This window comes from Rissa tridactyla, chromosome 15 (genome assembly GCF_028500815.1).
Source record: "Rissa tridactyla isolate bRisTri1 chromosome 15, bRisTri1.patW.cur.20221130, whole genome shotgun sequence".
NCBI lineage: Eukaryota > Metazoa > Chordata > Aves > Charadriiformes > Laridae > Rissa > Rissa tridactyla.
The window spans coordinates 3556514-3573880 of NC_071480.1; the positions used below are offsets into that span (position 1 = coordinate 3556514).

The 17367-nt window shown below is 53.6% G+C and overlaps 2 protein-coding genes across 6 annotated transcripts in view; one reads left to right on the forward strand and one right to left on the reverse strand.

Annotated features, from left to right (window-relative positions):
- Nucleotides 1–11878, forward strand: part of NDEL1 (nudE neurodevelopment protein 1 like 1) — a 29357-nt gene extending 17479 nt beyond the window's left edge. For 3 of the 4 annotated variants that reach the window (XM_054221539.1, XM_054221538.1, XM_054221540.1), the window contains exons 8-9: nucleotides 1684–1835; nucleotides 10144–11878. In XM_054221539.1, the coding sequence (XP_054077514.1) occupies nucleotides 1684–1835; nucleotides 10144–10231 (240 nt within the window). In that variant the 3' untranslated portion in view covers nucleotides 10232–11878. Of the gene's footprint in view, nucleotides 1–1683; nucleotides 1836–4972; nucleotides 5008–10143 lie in introns of all 4 variants that reach the window. The other variant, XM_054221541.1, reaches the window with a different exon arrangement.
- Nucleotides 11879–13836: 1958 nt separating this feature from the next.
- Nucleotides 13837–17367, reverse strand: part of MYH10 (myosin heavy chain 10) — a 110406-nt gene continuing 106875 nt past the window's right edge. The window contains exons 39-42 of one of the 2 annotated variants that reach the window (XM_054222071.1): nucleotides 17100–17208; nucleotides 16572–16744; nucleotides 16126–16127; nucleotides 13837–15670 (exon numbers count right to left, since the gene is read on the reverse strand). In XM_054222071.1, coding sequence (XP_054078046.1) covers nucleotides 15528–15670; nucleotides 16126–16127; nucleotides 16572–16744; nucleotides 17100–17208 — 427 coding nt within the window. In that variant the 3' untranslated portion in view covers nucleotides 13837–15527. Of the gene's footprint in view, nucleotides 16745–17099; nucleotides 17209–17367 lie in introns of both variants that reach the window. The other variant, XM_054222070.1, reaches the window with a different exon arrangement.

Consider the following 17367-nt stretch of genomic DNA (forward strand, 5'->3'; position numbering starts at 1 on the left):
ATCTGTTACAGGGTTGTTGGGGCTGCCAGGCTTTCCAGCTGAACGAAGACAAGACTTTTGAGTTATGAGAAGCTTGTTGACGTGCCTCAGTGGTTAGTGTGTTGAATGGAAGCATGGATAGCCTCGGTGTCTAGCCTCCGGTGCTGGCTTTCCTTGGTCTCTTGTGGTTAACACTGAGAATGGCAATAGCTGCAGTAGACACAGTTGTTCTAGCAAAGTTTGAAATTAAAAATTACCTCGTTGGTCGCATTTGGAGCCAGTGAGCTCGTAGTTGGTTTGAAAGGGCAGCAGGATGACTCGGGGTTACGGAGTGACATGTTTAAAATGGGATCATTGTGAGTAAGAGTCTGCAGGGGATTTAGGGAGCTTAATCACAATCCTGTGTGATTACTCTGCAAGGACAGGAAATGCCAAATAAGCATGCTTCTTTCCCAGCCTGCTCTTAGGCACACGCTCTGCCACTGGTACAAAATTCCAGCTCATGCATTTGTTTAGTAACAATTATAGGATGTTCAGGATTTCTTTTGGGTTTGGCTACTCGTAGGATGCCTTAGACTCCTGCAAGAAGTTTTCCCTCCGCTTTCTTGCTTGCGGCTGAGACAGGGAGTCACTTGGCAAGGATCACACAGGCTGTTTCCAGCTCATAGGTGCTTTGAGAGCAAGAGGTAGGTGTTTATCTATATCTGCCTCTATAGTCACTTGGTAAGCTTACGTGGATTTCTAGAAGACTGTCTAGTGTTCACTTACTTGCGCTAGCCTTATTAATGGAATATTTTTCTATGTGGAACAGGACCGAACCCCGTGTTTGGGGAGATGAGTTTTTGACTCCAGTGCATGCATTCACGAGTGTGTGCACGCCCCCATGCACGGGGTGGATGCAACAGAATTGCAAGGACTTTCTGCTAGACCAGATGGATATTCAAGTTAAGCCTCAGATTGTGACCGACAGCAGAAAGGGCAGGTGATGTTCTGAAGGGAAGGAGAGAATCGGGATTTTGGTCTCTCTCCTGCCAGGAGTCAGTGGATGAGGCAGAGGCAGTCACCTTGTATAGGGGTAAAAGATCTCACCGGTAGAGACCATGGAGGTGGGCTTAGCTGCTGCTTTTGATTCCTCCTCCTGATGCTGTGGCTGTAGCACCTCTTGTTCTGAAGCATATCAGTGGGGCTTAAGAAACAGGCTTTGTTTTGCAGGCCAAGATTAAGAAAGAAATGGTAGAAGGTATTGTCCTGGGGAAGAAAATCAACTTTTCAAATATACAGCCCCTCCCAAAACTTGAGGATTCTGCTTTAGGCTCTGTTTTAGTCTTCTGATTAGCTTATGCCAGCCTTACTGCAGCTGCTGAAGCAAGAAGTTTTGGTAACTTCTGCTAGGCGATGGCTTCCTTATTTTAGGAAATTAATTGAGAGTTGATACACTCTAAAATCTGAGCCCTAATGGAACTGAGTCATGCCTGGCAGTCTGCATCAGCATCTCGTTGTGTGGGTTTCCTCTGTGGTTGGGTGACAGAGAAAATGGACAGCTTTGTTCCCATTTAGTTCAGATTTTTGCCAAAGGTGATTAACTGGAGTCATGATGATCGTGATTGTGTAGTCGTGACAAAGCCTGAACTCGAGCATGCTTTCTCTTAATGGTATTACTTTTTTGACCTTTTTTTTTTTTTTTTTTCTTCCCCCCTTTCACAGGCCTTAGAATCCAAATTAGCTGCTTGCAGAAATTTTGCAAAGGACCAGGCATCACGGAAATCCTACATTTCAGGGAATGTTAACAGTGGCATAATGAACAGCAATGGCACAAAATACCCTCATCCGGCGCATACTTCTTTCTTTGACAAAGGGTAAGTAAGGATATATTTTTGCCCTAAAGGGGAGTGTGTTTCAGGATGCTGCTTGGAGCAGAAGTTTTTCTTGGCTTGTCTTTACCCCACCGCAGCTTTCATCCTACAGGACAAATAATTTGTGGAGCCAGAGTCTCAAGGGGATGGGGAAGGTGACAGTACTGATTTCTGTAAAGCAAAGAGAAAAGAGCGTGGTTGTCCCTTAGCTGGTAGGATGTCAGCGCCTGTTCTGTCTCTCTGCTGCCTAATCTCTTGGCGGCTGCATCTCGGGTAATACAAAAACCCAGTCAGCAAACCCGCTGGCGGAGTGAACGTGCCCTTTTGAAGGGATCTCAAGTAAGTAGTGATGGAGTTGCCATAGCTACTGGTGCACTCGTGCGTGGGGAAGTACATTAACCGCAAATCTGGAGATTCCCTTGGTGAGAACAGCTGAGTGCAGGCAGCAAATGCACACTTGGAGGCTGGTGCCCTGTTTGCTCTACCTCCCCCTCTATTAGGGGAAAATAAAATACCATTAATGGCGTAATTCTGGTTGATTGAGGGGGGCAGCTGCCTCCATGCTGGCTGTGCTGTGCGTCAGCCCTGAAGCCAGAAACTGCTTTCACAGGAAAAACTACCCCATGTGTTTCCTGTGACTTGCCTGTGGTCAGAGCTTCCTCTCGGATACTGGGAAGTGGTTCAGCAGGAGGATTTTCCCCACAGTCCCTCGAAGCGCAGGGCCCCGTGGTTGCACGAGCAGCCCTGAGGAGCAGGGCCAAAAGCACAGCGCTCCTCCAGTGTTAGCACAGTGGTACTGCGAGCTGTGCTTGGTGTCGCTGGGCAAAACACCCTCCATGCTCCCCGCACGGTGGTGATCTTCCATGCTAAACCTCAAGCCAGTGCAATTTAATGCTAATATTCAGCACATCCTCAGTACAGAATTTATTTTAGAGAGTTAAACGAGCTGTTACCAACCTAAAGAGCACCATATAGAGCGCAGACAAGCTGAGCTTCCTACAGTCATCCTCGTTTGAGCTGAATCGTGTTGCTGCGTGGGTAGCAGGGCAAGTTGCATCTTAGAAAACGGCACTCAGGGTTTCTAGAGCTGCTCTTGTTTACTGCTTTTGGAAAGGAAGAGTTGGGAGACTTAACGAAGTCAGTGTCAGGTTGCCTGTATACTGCAAGGCTAAGTGGGGTCTGTGCATCACGGCAGAGTGCTCCCGCTTGCAGCGCGCAGGCTGTGTTTTGGGTGCAAGCTGTCAGGGTAGTTGCTAGGGAGAGATTAGAGCTGATCTTAGGAGGCAGCATGGCTATATTGAGTTGTGGTGTGACGAGTAAGCTGATTGCTCTGTGGGGTGGGGGTCACTTTTAATTATCCAGATTGTCATCACACTTGTTATCTCTGCTGGCTGCCTGGAGTTAGGAGCAGGTTGGAGCTGAAAAAGGCTCAGAAACCCAGCCTCCTGAAAGATAACTTCTCCAGCAGACTTGGAGGTTATAAGTGGGCTAGAAAAGGGGGTGGAAATGACTGATGTGCTTATCCGCAAGTTATTAGAGATCCTTGCATGGCCCTGCTGTCCTGTGCCTCTCCTCTGCACCCCCGAATGCTGCTCACCTCTCCCCTTACACGGGCTCCTGCTCTGCCTTTGCTGCCCCTGTCGAGGTCTGCGCGCACTGGGGGTGATCGCAGTGTCTCTGCTGTGTGCACGTCTCCACGGCTGCTGTGTAAAACCTCTATAATTTTGTCTGCAGATGTAAGCTAAACCAAGCTGTTGCCTAAATGAGGTGAGCCCCGTCGTGCTCGCACGCTGCAGCAGCCCCCGAGCTCCCAGCCATGCTGAGGCATGCCCTTCCTTCTCCTCTCTCTCCAGCCCCTGTACTCTCCTCCCGGCTCCCAATTGTTGTTGGAGCCTGAAACAGCCACATGTGATTGTAGATCCAATCCACTCTGCAGCCACTGCCTAAAGAACAGCTCGGTTGTTGGGTGGATTGGGGATTGTTGTGAATTTGGACGGAGGTAACTCAGCCACGTCATTACAGTTCCACTTACTTTCCTTCCTCTGCCATTTTGTTGATTAAAATGTTTGACGAGTCTCCGTCTCCCATCAAACACCCGCTCCTTGCAGAGGGGAGCTGAGCTGGCAGCTGAAGACAGCGATAGGCAGGAGCTGGCACGGGGGAGCATCGCTTTAGGGGAAGCCTGGAGGACAGCTGGGCTTGCACCAAAGCTTTGCTGGAGGATTGGAAGAGTCAGGATTTACCTACTTTTTTTTATTTATTTATTTTTTAAAGCTCAACAAAATCTGCTGTAAGATTAGCTTCCTGCAGACTTGTTCTTTCAGGAACATGCTGTTTCTGTCCAGATGCCAGGTCTCGGTAGAACAGCACCTGAGGATGTTCTCGGATGGATACTCATCTCTTGCTGTTGTAAATGTTCTTAATTGGTTATTAACTTCGATCCACTTGGGGGAACAAAATGGCTCTGACCTTGATGGACTCCGCAGAGGCCTGGCATTGGAATAGCAGAGCTGAGACAGCATTTAAGCCAGCACTGGGTGTTTGTTCCTTGGGGCGTTAACTCCTTGTTCACTGCTCCCCTTCCTACACTCTTGAATGTCAAAGTCCTTGCAGTTGATGTCCATTCCTAGGGTGTTTTTGTGAATCTGTTGGGCTTTATTTTAATAAAACCAGCTAAAGTTCGAATGTGAGAAGTGCCTCTGGTTGCACGCTTCTAGCAGTCCCGTCAAGCATGTAGGTATATTTACACAGTGGACACCATTATCCACAGCCCTGATCGTTAACACCTCCGACTGTGAAATCAGGGTCTTCTTTCCATTGCCCTAGTCCACCTTATAAAAAAGTTTCCCTGGAAAAGAGGGAACTGTAGGTAACTCAGATGCAGGTGAGTAATCCCATGTCCTGTAATGTGCTTTGCAATGCTCTAGGCTTCTATCTGGGTCATGCGCTTGCAGCAGTGGAGCGTGGTGGGAGTGCTGGTTGTCGCTGAAATAGGACCCCTCACCTGCCCGTGCCGAGCAGAGTCTCGTTATACAGAGGTCTGGTGAGGTCTAGTTTCACACCTTTGCTCTGCCCCATTTCTTGCATCCAGGGTTATGTCTGTGTTGTGTGCATAACCTGTTTCAATTTTTCTCCACTAGGCGTGAAAAGGTCATATTCCCCACCTTGGTCATGGGTAAATGAATTCATTTGCAATGATAAGCTGCATGCGTTTTTAACTGGGTGCTTGGAGGGAGGTGCAGAGTTGATGGTTGTGCTAACTGCATGAGGTAGTTCTCTTAGCGTTACAAACTAATAGTCCATGATCAAAGCCTGAGGCTACCATCTCTCTCTTTCTCCTTACTTTAGATAAACTTCTCTGGTGCTGTGACCTGTCGCAACTATGAGAGTGCTGCTTGCTTTCTTGATCTAACTAATATTTCTTCAAATACATGCATGTTTCTGATTTAATTGGCCACATCAGAGATAAGGGATGAAGTATCGCAGCTGTTAATTCAGTTAATTTTGAAAGGTAGTGTTCGGTCATGTTTTTCCTTCAACCTCTTTTGGCTATCTGCTTGCCGGTGCTCGGTTGCTCTGGTTCTGGCTAATGGGAAAGCAAACAAAGGCACGGATGTGCTGAGAGCCGGCCAGGGTTACAGAGCAGGGGGAGAGGCCAGCGTGGTCTGAAGCACATGGCTGGAGGCAGCGGTGCTCCTGCTCGGTGTCACCGTCCCTGCCTGGCACGGCCGTGCCAGCTGGAAGCACCCGTGGTGGCACGGTCACCCCAGCAAGGCTGCGCAGGTAGCGGGGCCGCGGGCTCTGCAGGAGGGGATCCTGCGGCACAGGGGCTCCGTGCAGGTAACAGCCAGCAGGCGCCGGGGGTCGGACTCATCTCGTTTATCCACCTCTCGAGGGAGCGGGGAGGGCTCCCCATGCTGTCGAACAGTGCAGGTCCCCACCAGCCTAATCTGCCACAGCCTTGTCCCCGTTCTGCTCCTTACATCTCCGTGCTGGGTGTTCCTCTGCCTTCTTGTGCCGTTACTGCTGCTTGTGTAAGTGAGTGGTGTGTTTCAAAGCACCGACCTGCCTGGAAACTCACTTTTGCTCTTGTTTCCTTGCGGGGGCTTTGACCACGTCCCCAGGCTGGGCTGCTCAGCTACAGAAGAATCTTCTCCTGAGACTTTGTTGGGTACTTAAAAGTTGAGAGAGTCTTGGAGATAAGGTGCTAAGTATAAAATACAGCTTGAAATAAAGATTAAGGAGTAGAAAAAAAAAAACATTATCTTTAGCAATGACAGGGCAGAGAGAGCAGTTGGAAACGGGCATGAAATCCACGCTGCTGCAGGAACAGGCAGGCAGAAACATCCATCAGAAACCGCTGCAGGGGACGTTTCCAGCAGGAACTGGTGCTTTTTGGCTCCCTTTGAAGCACCGGAGCCCGATTTCTCAGGAAGCCCAAAGCAAGGGCACAGCGCAGGCTCCGCAGAGGACATCGGGTCTGAGGGACGGGGAAACCAGGCAGAAGCAGGAGGCAAGTGAGCTGGCTGGGATTAATTACTGCGGGCAGGTTTCCGGGCCGTTGGGCAGCGTCAGCTCCGTGCAGCAGCCCCGCACGCGTGCCGGGCCTGGCCAGAGAGGCTGGAGGCTGGAGCAATGCGTGTGCTCCTCCCGGCGCTGTCTGAGACCTTGGGGACCGCGCACAAGGACTTCTCTTCCCGGCTTGCTCCTGGGAGGGCAGGCAGGAGTCATCCAGCGCATTTTGTTTGCTATTTTTTACAGTTGCTCTGTTTAATGTAATTTATTTTCCTTTCACTTTGTTTCTAACTGCAGTGATGCTGATTTCTTTCCCTTTTTATTTTTTTTTGTGCATTTTCATGTTACTAACAGAAATCCACAGCTGGGTAAGACGTCAGTAAGCTCAGCCATAACGCCAGCTTTCAGTATCCCCCCCAGCTGCTGCTACTATTTGAAGCCTTTTCCTGTGTCCCGCTTCATGAAGCAGCTTTCCGCAAATCAAAACCGCTGCTTTATCTCTCTGTTTCTGCAGCGAGGGTGGGTTTGGGCCGGCAGGATGCAAAGAACAATGCAGGTAACTGACTCCAGGAGCTGATCCTGGGAGAAGCTGCCACAAAGAAGCGCTCTGCGCTGCCTTCCTGCTCTCTTTTTTTTTTTTTTCTTTAATTAGCAAACAATGGGGAAACCTCAAAAGGCTTCTAAATGGGGTTTCTGTCTTTTCCATCTTCAGCAGAAAGCCTGCTCGTGTCTCCCCTGTGCACTGTGGTGCTGTGAGCGCGCCCCGTCTTGTGCTGGTTGACACTTGTAACCCTTAGCACTTGGGGCGCTCATCCTCTTGCTGCCCCAGCTCTGCGGGGGGGCTTCGTCTCCCTTCTTGCCGTGGGCGCTTCGCTGGGCCATTTGCAACACTGGTGATTTCGGCAGAGGCCTGCCATGTCCGTGTGGCATCGGTGCTGAGCGCCTCGTTGCTGCCTGGCTGCTGGACTTGTTTCGTGTTCCTCTGGGAGGTGGAAAAGGGCACCTGGGCTGCTAAAGGTGCCTCTGAGCAGGAGCTGAGGAGGGTTAGACATGGCGTTGCTTCATTTAAAAGAAGAAACTACCTGCAGAGGCAGGTCTGTTGAATGGTGACGGCTGCAGGGAGGCGTTCTCCCCACAGGCAGAACTTGGGTGCTGGAAATCCAGTTTGGGAGCAGTTGGTGCCACAGAAATTGCAATATTTGAGAAGTTTCTGCTGCTTGATTTGGCCTGTCCCTGATGTAGCGCCATGTGCTAAGACCACGCGTTGGGTTTTGATTCAAATACGTCACGTCAGGCAGGCAGAGAGGCGGCGGCGAGGAGGCGCCTGGTGGCGGGGAAGGCAGCTGGCGTGGTGCGGCGGGGAGGGATGTGCCAAAGCTTGAGCTGCGGGGGAGCGCTGGGCTGCGAGCACAGGCTGCGCGGGGAGCGATGGCACCTGCTACGGGCTTGAAAGGGCTCGGTTGTCCTCCCCAGCCTGCCCGTCCTGCCGTGCTGTGCCGGGGGCAGCACGGCCGGGAGGTCCCGGGGCAGACCGGTGCTCGTTCAGCCGAGCTGCGGACCCGGCCAGCGCGTCCAGGGCGCTGGTGTTGGCTGGGCCACGTCCTGCGTGCAGCAGGGACCAAGTGCCGTCCCGCGGTGTCCATCACAAAGAGCCGCTCTGAATTTAGTGCAGGAAACGTGACAAATCCATAGAGCTGGGCTTTAACGTGACTCATCAAACACGAGCGCTTCCAGGCTGCTGATGCTGAATTTCTCTAACCTTTTCAAAAGGGAGCAAACTACCACATTTTAATCCTGTTTTGGTCTGCTTGATTGTTTGTTTTTTCCCCTGTCCTACTTGGCAGAGGTGCTTTGTAGCTGATAACTAATTTGCAGAGTCATGTCGGGATCAGGTTGGCTTCATGCCCCTTCATCCAAATGCCAAGAGCGAAATACATCTGCCCCTAAGCCTCTTCCAGCAGCTTTTTATTACCTGCAGCCAGGGAGGCACACTCAAATGGGAGTTGAAGTTTCCAACTTAACGGGAAGGAGGTGGGAAAGGTGGTTTCTCCCTGCTTTGACCCGGGCTGTGCTAGTGAGGGTGTTGAACAGAGGGAAAGGAAGCAGCCGGCTCCGTACGGCAGTAAGCCGTGTTACCATGGGAATCTGTCCTTGCTAGCAAGTGTTGAGAATTTCTCTTCATCTGCTCTCCTGGAGGATTTTGTAGCTGCCCGGTGCACCGGCAGCAGCCTTCGGGGTTCGCTGGCGGGGTTTTGCATCCCTGATGCAGGAGGTGCAAGGTCGCCAGTGAGCGTAAGCCGCACGGGAACGGCGTGCCACACGGGAGGGAGCGTGGGAACAGCCCTGCTCTGTCCTGGGGACGCTGCCGCGAGCCGCCCGTGAGTGAGCTGCTGGCACGTTGGTCCCTTAGTCAGGGACACGCTCCCCTCTCTGAGCACTTGCACCAGCTGCAGCCTGGGACCCCAGAGCCACCAGCTCCCGGCTTGGCTTTTTCCACATCACCGGAGCCCTCACACTCCTTTTTCTCTTGCTTTTGCCGCCTGCAGCTCCCAGCTGTAAGGAGCAAAGGCTGTCTCCTGAAGTGTCCCTTCTCAGAAGCACAGCTGCGCCAGGAGAGATCCGAATGGCGTCTCCTGGGGTGCCGGTGGTTCAGGCAGAGCTGGTGAAGTGCTGCAGAGACACTTCTTGGGAGCAGGCAGACATGGAGGCGGGGACCTGCCCTGCCTTGCAGGGGCCTGGGTGGGGGCAGGGGGGTGTCTCCCCCACCTTCACTATTAAAAAGCCGGCCATGAGGGCAGGGGGCTGGGGCTGGGACAGCAGCGGGGGTGGACATGCTGTCCTGATCCAGGGATGTTGTCGTTTCTGGCTGTCGAGGCTGTGGTGATGGTGATCAGCAGATGGCGAGCCTGGGCAGACGCTGTGTGTTGAGCCTAATTACAGAAGATCTGTCAAAGCCATAAACAGAGTAGAGATGGAAAAGCTGTCAGACCCACGCGCTCCTCTCCCAGCCCACCAGGAAGCCAGGGTCTCCACGCCTTCACCCCTCCCAGCAGCCTTGGGAAGAGGGGAACCCATGGATCCTGGGGGTGCGGAGGCACACGGACCCCCTGCTGCATCCCAGCCGGGGGTAGCGTAGCACCGAGCAGCTCTGCTGGTGCTTTAACGTGTGCCTGCCCGCTCTCGCGGAGCCCGTGCACCACGGCTCTGGGTGTGTCCGTCCCCATTATTGGGCAGAGCGTGCGTAGAGCCAGCCATGAAGGACCTGAGGATGCAGACAAAGTCGTCCCTGGCCCTACTGCAGACCCCTGGGTGATGGTGCCGCAGCACTGCCTGCACGGCGCCGGGGGCTGCGCGCTGCTCGCAGGCGTCTGCAAAGGGCCGCGCCGGGTGAACAGGCAGCGAGTGAGAGGGAAGGGGAGCTGACGGTGGCGACCAAGCCTGGGCCACTGCTGTGCCTTGGTGCCTTCAGCTGCACGGACCCCATTGTGTAGCCTCCGTGGGCTCAGGGTCTGCGCAGGAGCCCTTTGTCCTCCCAGGCTGGTCACCTCGGCCAGCACGTGCCTGCTCTGGGCAAGGCGTTGAGCACCCACTTGTGCCTGGCCCCAGCTCAGGGTGAGCACCGATCCTCACAGCTGGAGGTGGTCATATGTTGGCCCTGCTCGAGCAGCCACTGTACCGCAGAGAGGAGGCAGGAGAGGGCTCTGGTCTATCTTCCAGCTGCTGGTGGTGGGGAGAGGTGAGTGGTGCCATCTCCTGGGGATGCTCGTCGCTTAACGGCCTGTCTCTTGTTTTTCAGGGCGGTAAATGGCTTTGATCAAGGTCCCCCCGGCCTGGGAGCTTCTCGACCATCCTCAGCGCCTGGCATGCTCCCCCTGAGCATATGATCCTGCGGGAGGTCGTGTTCGGACTTGCGGATGCTTTTCTCAGCCCACCAAGAGAAGAACTTCTCCCGATTCCTCCCCCTTCCCACCCCGCTGGAACACGACCCGCACTGTGCTGCCCGAGGAGACCCTGTGCTCACGGCCCTTCATGTCATGTTAATACAGCTTATTTTCTCCTCTTGCTGTAGTGAACGTTCTCTGACTTGGCCCCACGCCCTGTGCCGCACGGGCTGACACACGCAGTGCTCTGTTTCAGGGGATGCAGGAGTCTTGCTCACCAAACCTTGGCCAGGCGGTCCTCGGCCCCTTGCTTTATCTCTAACTTAGGTTTGGCATGACACAAACGTTGGCTGCTCCTCTTTTCCCTGCCTGCTCCAGCATCCTGCTCCTCCCAGTAAGGCTCTGACCTCTTGAGCAGGCCCCTGGGTGAGGCTGCGCGATGGCACTTTGGACATTTGCGCCTGGGAATTGGGTCCAGGTAAGTGACTCAGTTACCGCAGCTTAAATTACTGCCAGGCAGATGCGCGGCTGTCGCTGCTGGCGTGTGTCGGCCTCCTGCCTTGTGGTGGAAGTGGGCTGGGGAGGATGAGCGTGTCCCCCAGCCCTGCATGGCCCCAGCTCCAGCTGGCAGAGGTGGCCGTGCACATCGGTGCCCGGCTCCTGGGGGGCCGGGGCCCAGCAGGGACAGGGAGGGAGGGAGCTGCTGGCTGGCAGCGCGCTGGAGGCGACCGTCACCCGTCAGTTGCAATATCAGATGCCTTAGTGTGAGCTGGCAGGGCTGAAGCGTTCTCCCTCCCTGCTCCTGCCCCCTCGCAGCTGCAGGGCAGTGACACAGGGAGCTGCCGTAGGGTGCTCCCGCCGGCCCCGGGCCTGGGGCACAGCTCAGGCCAACGCCACCCGCCCTTCATCAGGCAAACTTCCACCCACCTCCACAACAGGGACTCGGCAGAAGCATTAGGAAGCCACTAATCCAACTGTCCGCGCTGCCCATGAAACCCCCTCCCAGGACCCTGTAACCATCACAACCACGTTCCCATCTGTGTAACGTATGACTGGATTTTACGTCACCTACGGGCTTCTGTGACAGTTTTGGGCGACTGTGTACCTTGTGGGTCTTTCAAGCAACGTATTTGTGCGATTTCTCTGTCTTATGTGCCTCAGAGTCGGTGGATTTTAAAATGAACCAGCAACCCCAGCTGGGGTTTGATCTGTGGGTTTAGAAATCTTCATTCCCGGTCAGGTCCATCACCTTCAGTTGGCTCCGCAGCTCCGAGTTGGTTTATTTCCAAGCGCTGAGAAAAACCATTGGCCCCAGCAGCAGGGAGGTGGGAAGTCTCCCCCCCCCCCCGGGCTGTTAGGGTTTCTGTGGTCCTCCTTTCCTGTGCATCCTCTGCTGCATTTGACTGTTTACATTTGTTTTATTGTACATAGGTTTGTAAACATAATATCTTTGCCTAAGGTCTTTGTACATAACTTGGGCTTTGTAGCTTTATTTATTCAAAAATCTATATGGCATGTTTCAATAGGACAGTGTACCGTACCACCCTGGTGACACAGATCATGATGTGGGTTATAAACAACAGAACCAACTGAGAGTAATCTTCCAAAAATAAAGTTCTTTTAATGTGGAATCAGTGGATTTTGCAGAAACGCTGGCGGTGGCTGTATTTTGTTCTGGGGTGCTTTCTGCCAAGCCCCAGCGAGGGGTTGGCGATGCTGCTCTGTGCTCCCCTTCCCTTGGCCGGGTGCTTCACACTTCCCTTTGCTGCTGGAACCGGGGCTCAGCAAACACCGTTCCTCGCTGCAGCCTCTGCTCCTGGCACGGGAAGTCGTGGCGGCTTGGCTGAGCTCTGGGCCCCTCTGTACAGGAGGGACATTGAGGTGCTGGAGCGTGTCCAGAGGAGAGCGACCAGGCTGGTGAGGGGGCTGGAGACCAGGGCATCTGAGGAGAGGCTGAGGGAGCTGGGCATGTTTAGCTTGGAGAAGAGGAGGCTGAGGGGAGACCTCATTGCCCTCTACAGCTCCCTGAAAGGAGGGTGGAGAGAGGTGGGGGTTGGCCTCTTCTCCCAGGTGAATAATGACAGGAGCAGAGGAAATGGGCTGAAGCTGCCGCAGGGGAGGTTTAGAGTAGATATTAGGAAGAATGACTTTTACTTTACTGGAAGAGTGGTCAGGCACTGGAACAGCCTGCCCAGGGAGGGGGTTGAGTCCCCAGCCCTAGAGGTGTTTAAGAAACGTCTAGATGTGGCACTTCAGGGCATGCTCTAGTGGCAGAGATTGTAGGGTGGTTGGTTGGACTCGATGATCTCAAAGGTCCTTTCCAACCATGAAGAGTCTGTGATTCTACTATTTTTGGGAAGAGCCTGGGCCATTGTTCGCAGCATCCAGATCCATCCACCAGGGATTTTTGCCTCCTGGGAGGCGCTGAACGGTGTTTCCTCTGCAGAACCACGGGGCTGGGGCTGTTCCCCTTCCCGTGTCCCTGGGGGCTGATGGGGCTGCGGCAGCACCTTCGGCTGTGCCAGCACGGCTGCGCTTCGCCTGACACAAAGGTCGGTGCTGCCTCTCCCAGGCCGCTGGGCTCAGCTCCAGCCCAGGCGCTCCTGAGACTCCGCACCGGGGCAGCCGACCCTGCTCAGCACCCACTGCCCACCCACAGCCACCCACGGGTGCTGCTGCTGACCCGGCCGGCCCCGCCCCATGATGGATGGACACCTGGCAGCACACCCCCCCCAGCTCCTTCAAGCGCCCATCCCTGTCCCAGGCAGGGGGAGATCATGTTCCTCCTCTGGGACCAGCCCCCTCCTGGGGGTGCAGGGTCACCCTCATCACAGCCAACCCCCCCCCCCAGCTTAAAACTCCCCAGGTCAGAGTAAGCTGCTCTTGCACAGAGCCTGGGCCTTCTGCACGTTGCAGGAGCAGCAGGCCCAGGGGAAAAGGCGCCCAGGCCTGACCAGGGCTCCAGGAGCTGGGACCAGCCCATGTCCCCCGCAGCCCCTCGGCGCTGGGAGGCTTTCGGAGGCCAGGCCCAGCGGCTGGAATCAGAGGTAGCACTGTACCAGAGCAGCTCCCCCCTCTGGCTGGCAGAGCCTGGCCAGGAGCTGCCACCATTGTCTGCTACACTCCTTTCTCCTCATCCCATTTTTAACCCCTTCATCTTCCTCACTCCTCTCCCCTCCCGAGTGGATCCGGGTGCACCCTGGTCCCTGCTTTCACAAACACCCACCTTCGCCCAACGGCGGAGCTGAGCAGGGATCAGCCCAGCCATCGGTGCCAGCAGCTGCCCCCCAGCCTCGGCCTTACCCAGAGCTCTCTACCTGCTGCCGGACCTCTGCCCGAGCCGGCCGTCGGGAGCAGGTGCTGCACCCGGGGAAGCGGAAAGTTCCCTGCTCAGAGAAAAGACCAGGCCCCATTAAAGGCCGACGCGGGGCTGTGCCTGAAGGCGAGCTCAAGGTTTCAGACGTCCCTTTGTGCTCCAGCTCTGTGTTGCCATTAGAGTTCAAAGGCAAAGGCTCAGCCTTGACCAGGCCATTTATGTTCTAATTTAGGTCAAAATACAGGACAATAAACCCCCGAGCAAACAAAACAGTAAGAAGGGAAAAGGCAGCTTCCAGTCATATTCTCGTTTATTAAGGTCTATGCCAGCCTCAGGAGAAAGCTCTTCCTGTAAGTAAACAGAGCAGGCGGCTGCATCTATAATGAATAAATTTATTGTCTTACAAAAATCATTGTCTAGAAATATGGGTATACAAGAAAACAAGATATTTGCAGTCAGATGCCTGGTGGTCAACAGCCAGTTTGATTAAAAATATCCAAACACACACAACAAAACCTTTGCGACAGATGTTAAAGCTTTTAACCAAAAAAGGAAATCCATGGTTTCTGAGCATGTGGCAGAGGAAGTTTCCTAGTTAACACTGATTCATTGTCACTAATATCAATAATACCACTTGGACTAGAGAGGTACATGATATGAAGCACAGTCAAAATTAATACATTAAATCATTGTTATATAGGCAAATTATATATGTAACATTGTCTTAGTACTGTAGTGTCTAAGGCACTTTCTGTAATGTCAGTTTTTCAGCTATTTAAACAAAAAGAATGCTAACTACTCCCTGTAATACTGTTCAAAATAAAAAAAAAAAAAAAACAACAACAACAACAACAAAAAAAAAAGGATTCACATCCACTGGCATGTTAACTCGTAGGCAGGCAACACCCATCGCTGAACCCCTGCGACCGCGGGCTCCACGCGAGCCCCACGCTGCCCAGTACTGGCCCGGCTGCTGGCGGCCGGCGCGGCGGCTGCCCAGAACACCAGGCTGGCTGCTCAGCTGTCACGTAGCCTCCTCCCACGGGGCAGCCGCTCGGCTCCATGTCCTGAAGACTAACTCACTCAGCCATAAATTAATAAATTAATTTTGCCTGTGTCGTATGTCTATTTTTTCCACTGGTGTTCACATTATACTAGCCTTAATATATACACGGATCTGGTGGGCACGGTGAGAGCAGGTCTCTGCAAATGCAGAAGTACTGTACAGATGAGGAGCGGTGACGCTAGAGTTCAGTTTGCCTGTACTGCAGGAACACTAACCGATGAAGCAGGTGCTGAGAACACTTCAAAAATGATATCGCAGGTTAAAAAAAAAAAAAAAATGGACACTACTCGGTCATCCCTACACTTCCCTCTAACACTTCCCAAGGCCTTTTCACAGTTCACTCGCTGATTGTGTGCGGATCACAACAATTAGGAGGAAAGAAAGGTAAAAGAGGTGCAGTTTGGTCTTCAATGATCCAACAGACTCGCCACAGCCAAGGGCCGTCTGAGCACAGAAGAAATGGAAGGATGTCGCGGTACAACAAAGCATGCACAGTCATGACAATGGGCCTGTCCCAACCACCTACCCCCCCGGGAATGAAGTTTCTGTACTGATAAAAAAAAAAAAAAACCAAACAAAACAAAACAAAAAAACCCCAACGGTTCATCCTTCACATGATGCTTTATAAAATGGCTTTACAATGAGTATCTGGAAAATAGATGCACTGAACAGAGACGATCCCATTTTGTTTACTATATATAAAAAAGCAGTTGTACCTATATCTGAAGCAGGGTACAGTATGGTGAGGCTGGAGAGCCTTAAGACATAGTTGACCTATGGTAAGTAACCTTGTAGCGTGCCGATGTCTCGTAAGGCAGGTTTAGGGCCACAAGGCAGTTGGGTGGTCAGGAAAAGTCCTCCTCCTTCTGCCGACTCTTGTGTAAAAGGTCTCTGCATGCAAACGGTGTGACGGGGCTCTACTCGGCAGGGGCCGGTTGCGCTTCGTTCACGTCGCTGCCTTTGCTCTCCGCGTCGTCGTCCGAGAGCTCCAGAGAGGCCCCTTCAATGTGCAGCTGGCGTCTCCCGGACCGGCTGGAGGAGAAGGTGATGGGGCCCCCCCCTCCTGCCAACAACAAGCAGACAGCCATCGGTGACGGGTCCCGTCTCTCTGGCAGCCAGAGTCCCAGGGTGCTGGTGGCCGCCCCTGAAAGGTCTCCCTGCGGAACTGCGGGGGGACGCGGCAGCCCAGCTCCAGGGCACCCGCGGGGAAAATTTCATGGGTGGCTTTTTGAAACCCTCTCTCTGCCCGAGGGGTCAACGCGCTGGGTGCAAACCCCTTCCGGCACTCTGGCATTCCTGCTCAGTTTACACCATCACCTTAAGCTGGCTGGTCCCAAGTAACTAAAAATATTGTCTCCGTACAAGCACCAAGCACAGAGCAAGCGCTGAACGGAGCGGTTTCTCTAAAAAAAAAAAAAAACATATCGACTGCTCGCTTGTGACGCGCTGCACCACATCCCTCCTGCCGGTCCTACGAGCCAGCCCGCCCCGCCGCGCTGGACCTCTGGAGGTGGCTTCTGCTCGGCACCAGCCTCACCCCCACTGAGTCCCGTCTGTACTCGCTACAGACCTTCATCTCAACGTCCTGCTCTCAAGGAAAGGGCTGAAACACTCCCGCTGTGGGGCGGGTGGACAGGAAAAAAGCACCAGCCACTGGAACAGCACGACTGAGCCGTCTCCTCTGTCATCTTTACTTACGGCTGGACTGAACTGGCAACCCCAGGGAACCTGCCAGCGTCAGCTCCCAAGAGTTCAGGCTCAAGAGGTGTCAGGAATATCCCTGCGGACTGGCAGCTTCCTTGTTATCATCATCCGGCTGGGGCAGCAGTTCCCAGCAGGCTCCGGTTTGACCCGTCCCCTGACGTCGGCAGCTGTTCCGCAGTGCCACAGCTGGATGCTCCCCAGGGCACAGCACACAAGGGCTTCGATAAACCCTGGCCCGCCGCTACGGCACCACTTACCTTAGCCTGTTTTTCAGGGTGCTGACCTCCCGGCTCAGGCCCTCGTTAGCCTCCGTGGCATCATCCAGCTCACGCTGAAGTTTACGTCGGGAAGCATTTGCACGTGTGGCTTCCTCTTCAGCCTCCTCCAGCTGGCGTTTGAGCTGCTTCATTCTGGCATTCGCCTTTTCCATCTAAAATACAAAACCAGGTCGTCAGGATGAAACTCGGCAGCTGCAGCCCCAGGATTTGGGAGGCGAGAGGCTCGCTAACACCCTGCCCTCCCTGGCCACGCGGCTGGAGATGAACTGCCAGCCCCTCTGCCCGCTCCTCGGGGGACTCCGGGACACACTGATGAACCACCAACACCAGAGCTAACGCAGGGGGACACGGACTGCTGGGAGCTGCTCCAGTGGTTTACTGACTAAGATGGAGGTTCCCTCAAACGTTTTCATTAAAATGCTTCTAAAAAAGCCCTTTTTGCTCAAAGTATAGTTTTATTTGCCTTTTTTGAGAAACGGGCCTCAAAAGCAAAGCCCTTCCACCTACCTGCTCCTTGTACTGGTCTGCGTGTCGACGCTCGTCCTCCACCTGCATGAAGACTTCTTTCAATTTCTTCTCTGTGCGACGCACCAATTTGTTAGCAGCTGCTCTTTCCCTAGAATAACCAAAAGCCATGATTTTTCCCAGTACCTGAAGGCTAGGAACACCAGATCCGCCCTTTCCGAAAGGCTCTCGCCTCATTGTCTAACTGATACTTGAGTCCTCTTAACGTGTCTGCCGCCATCAACAGAACCGACATAGTTTTATTGTGCTG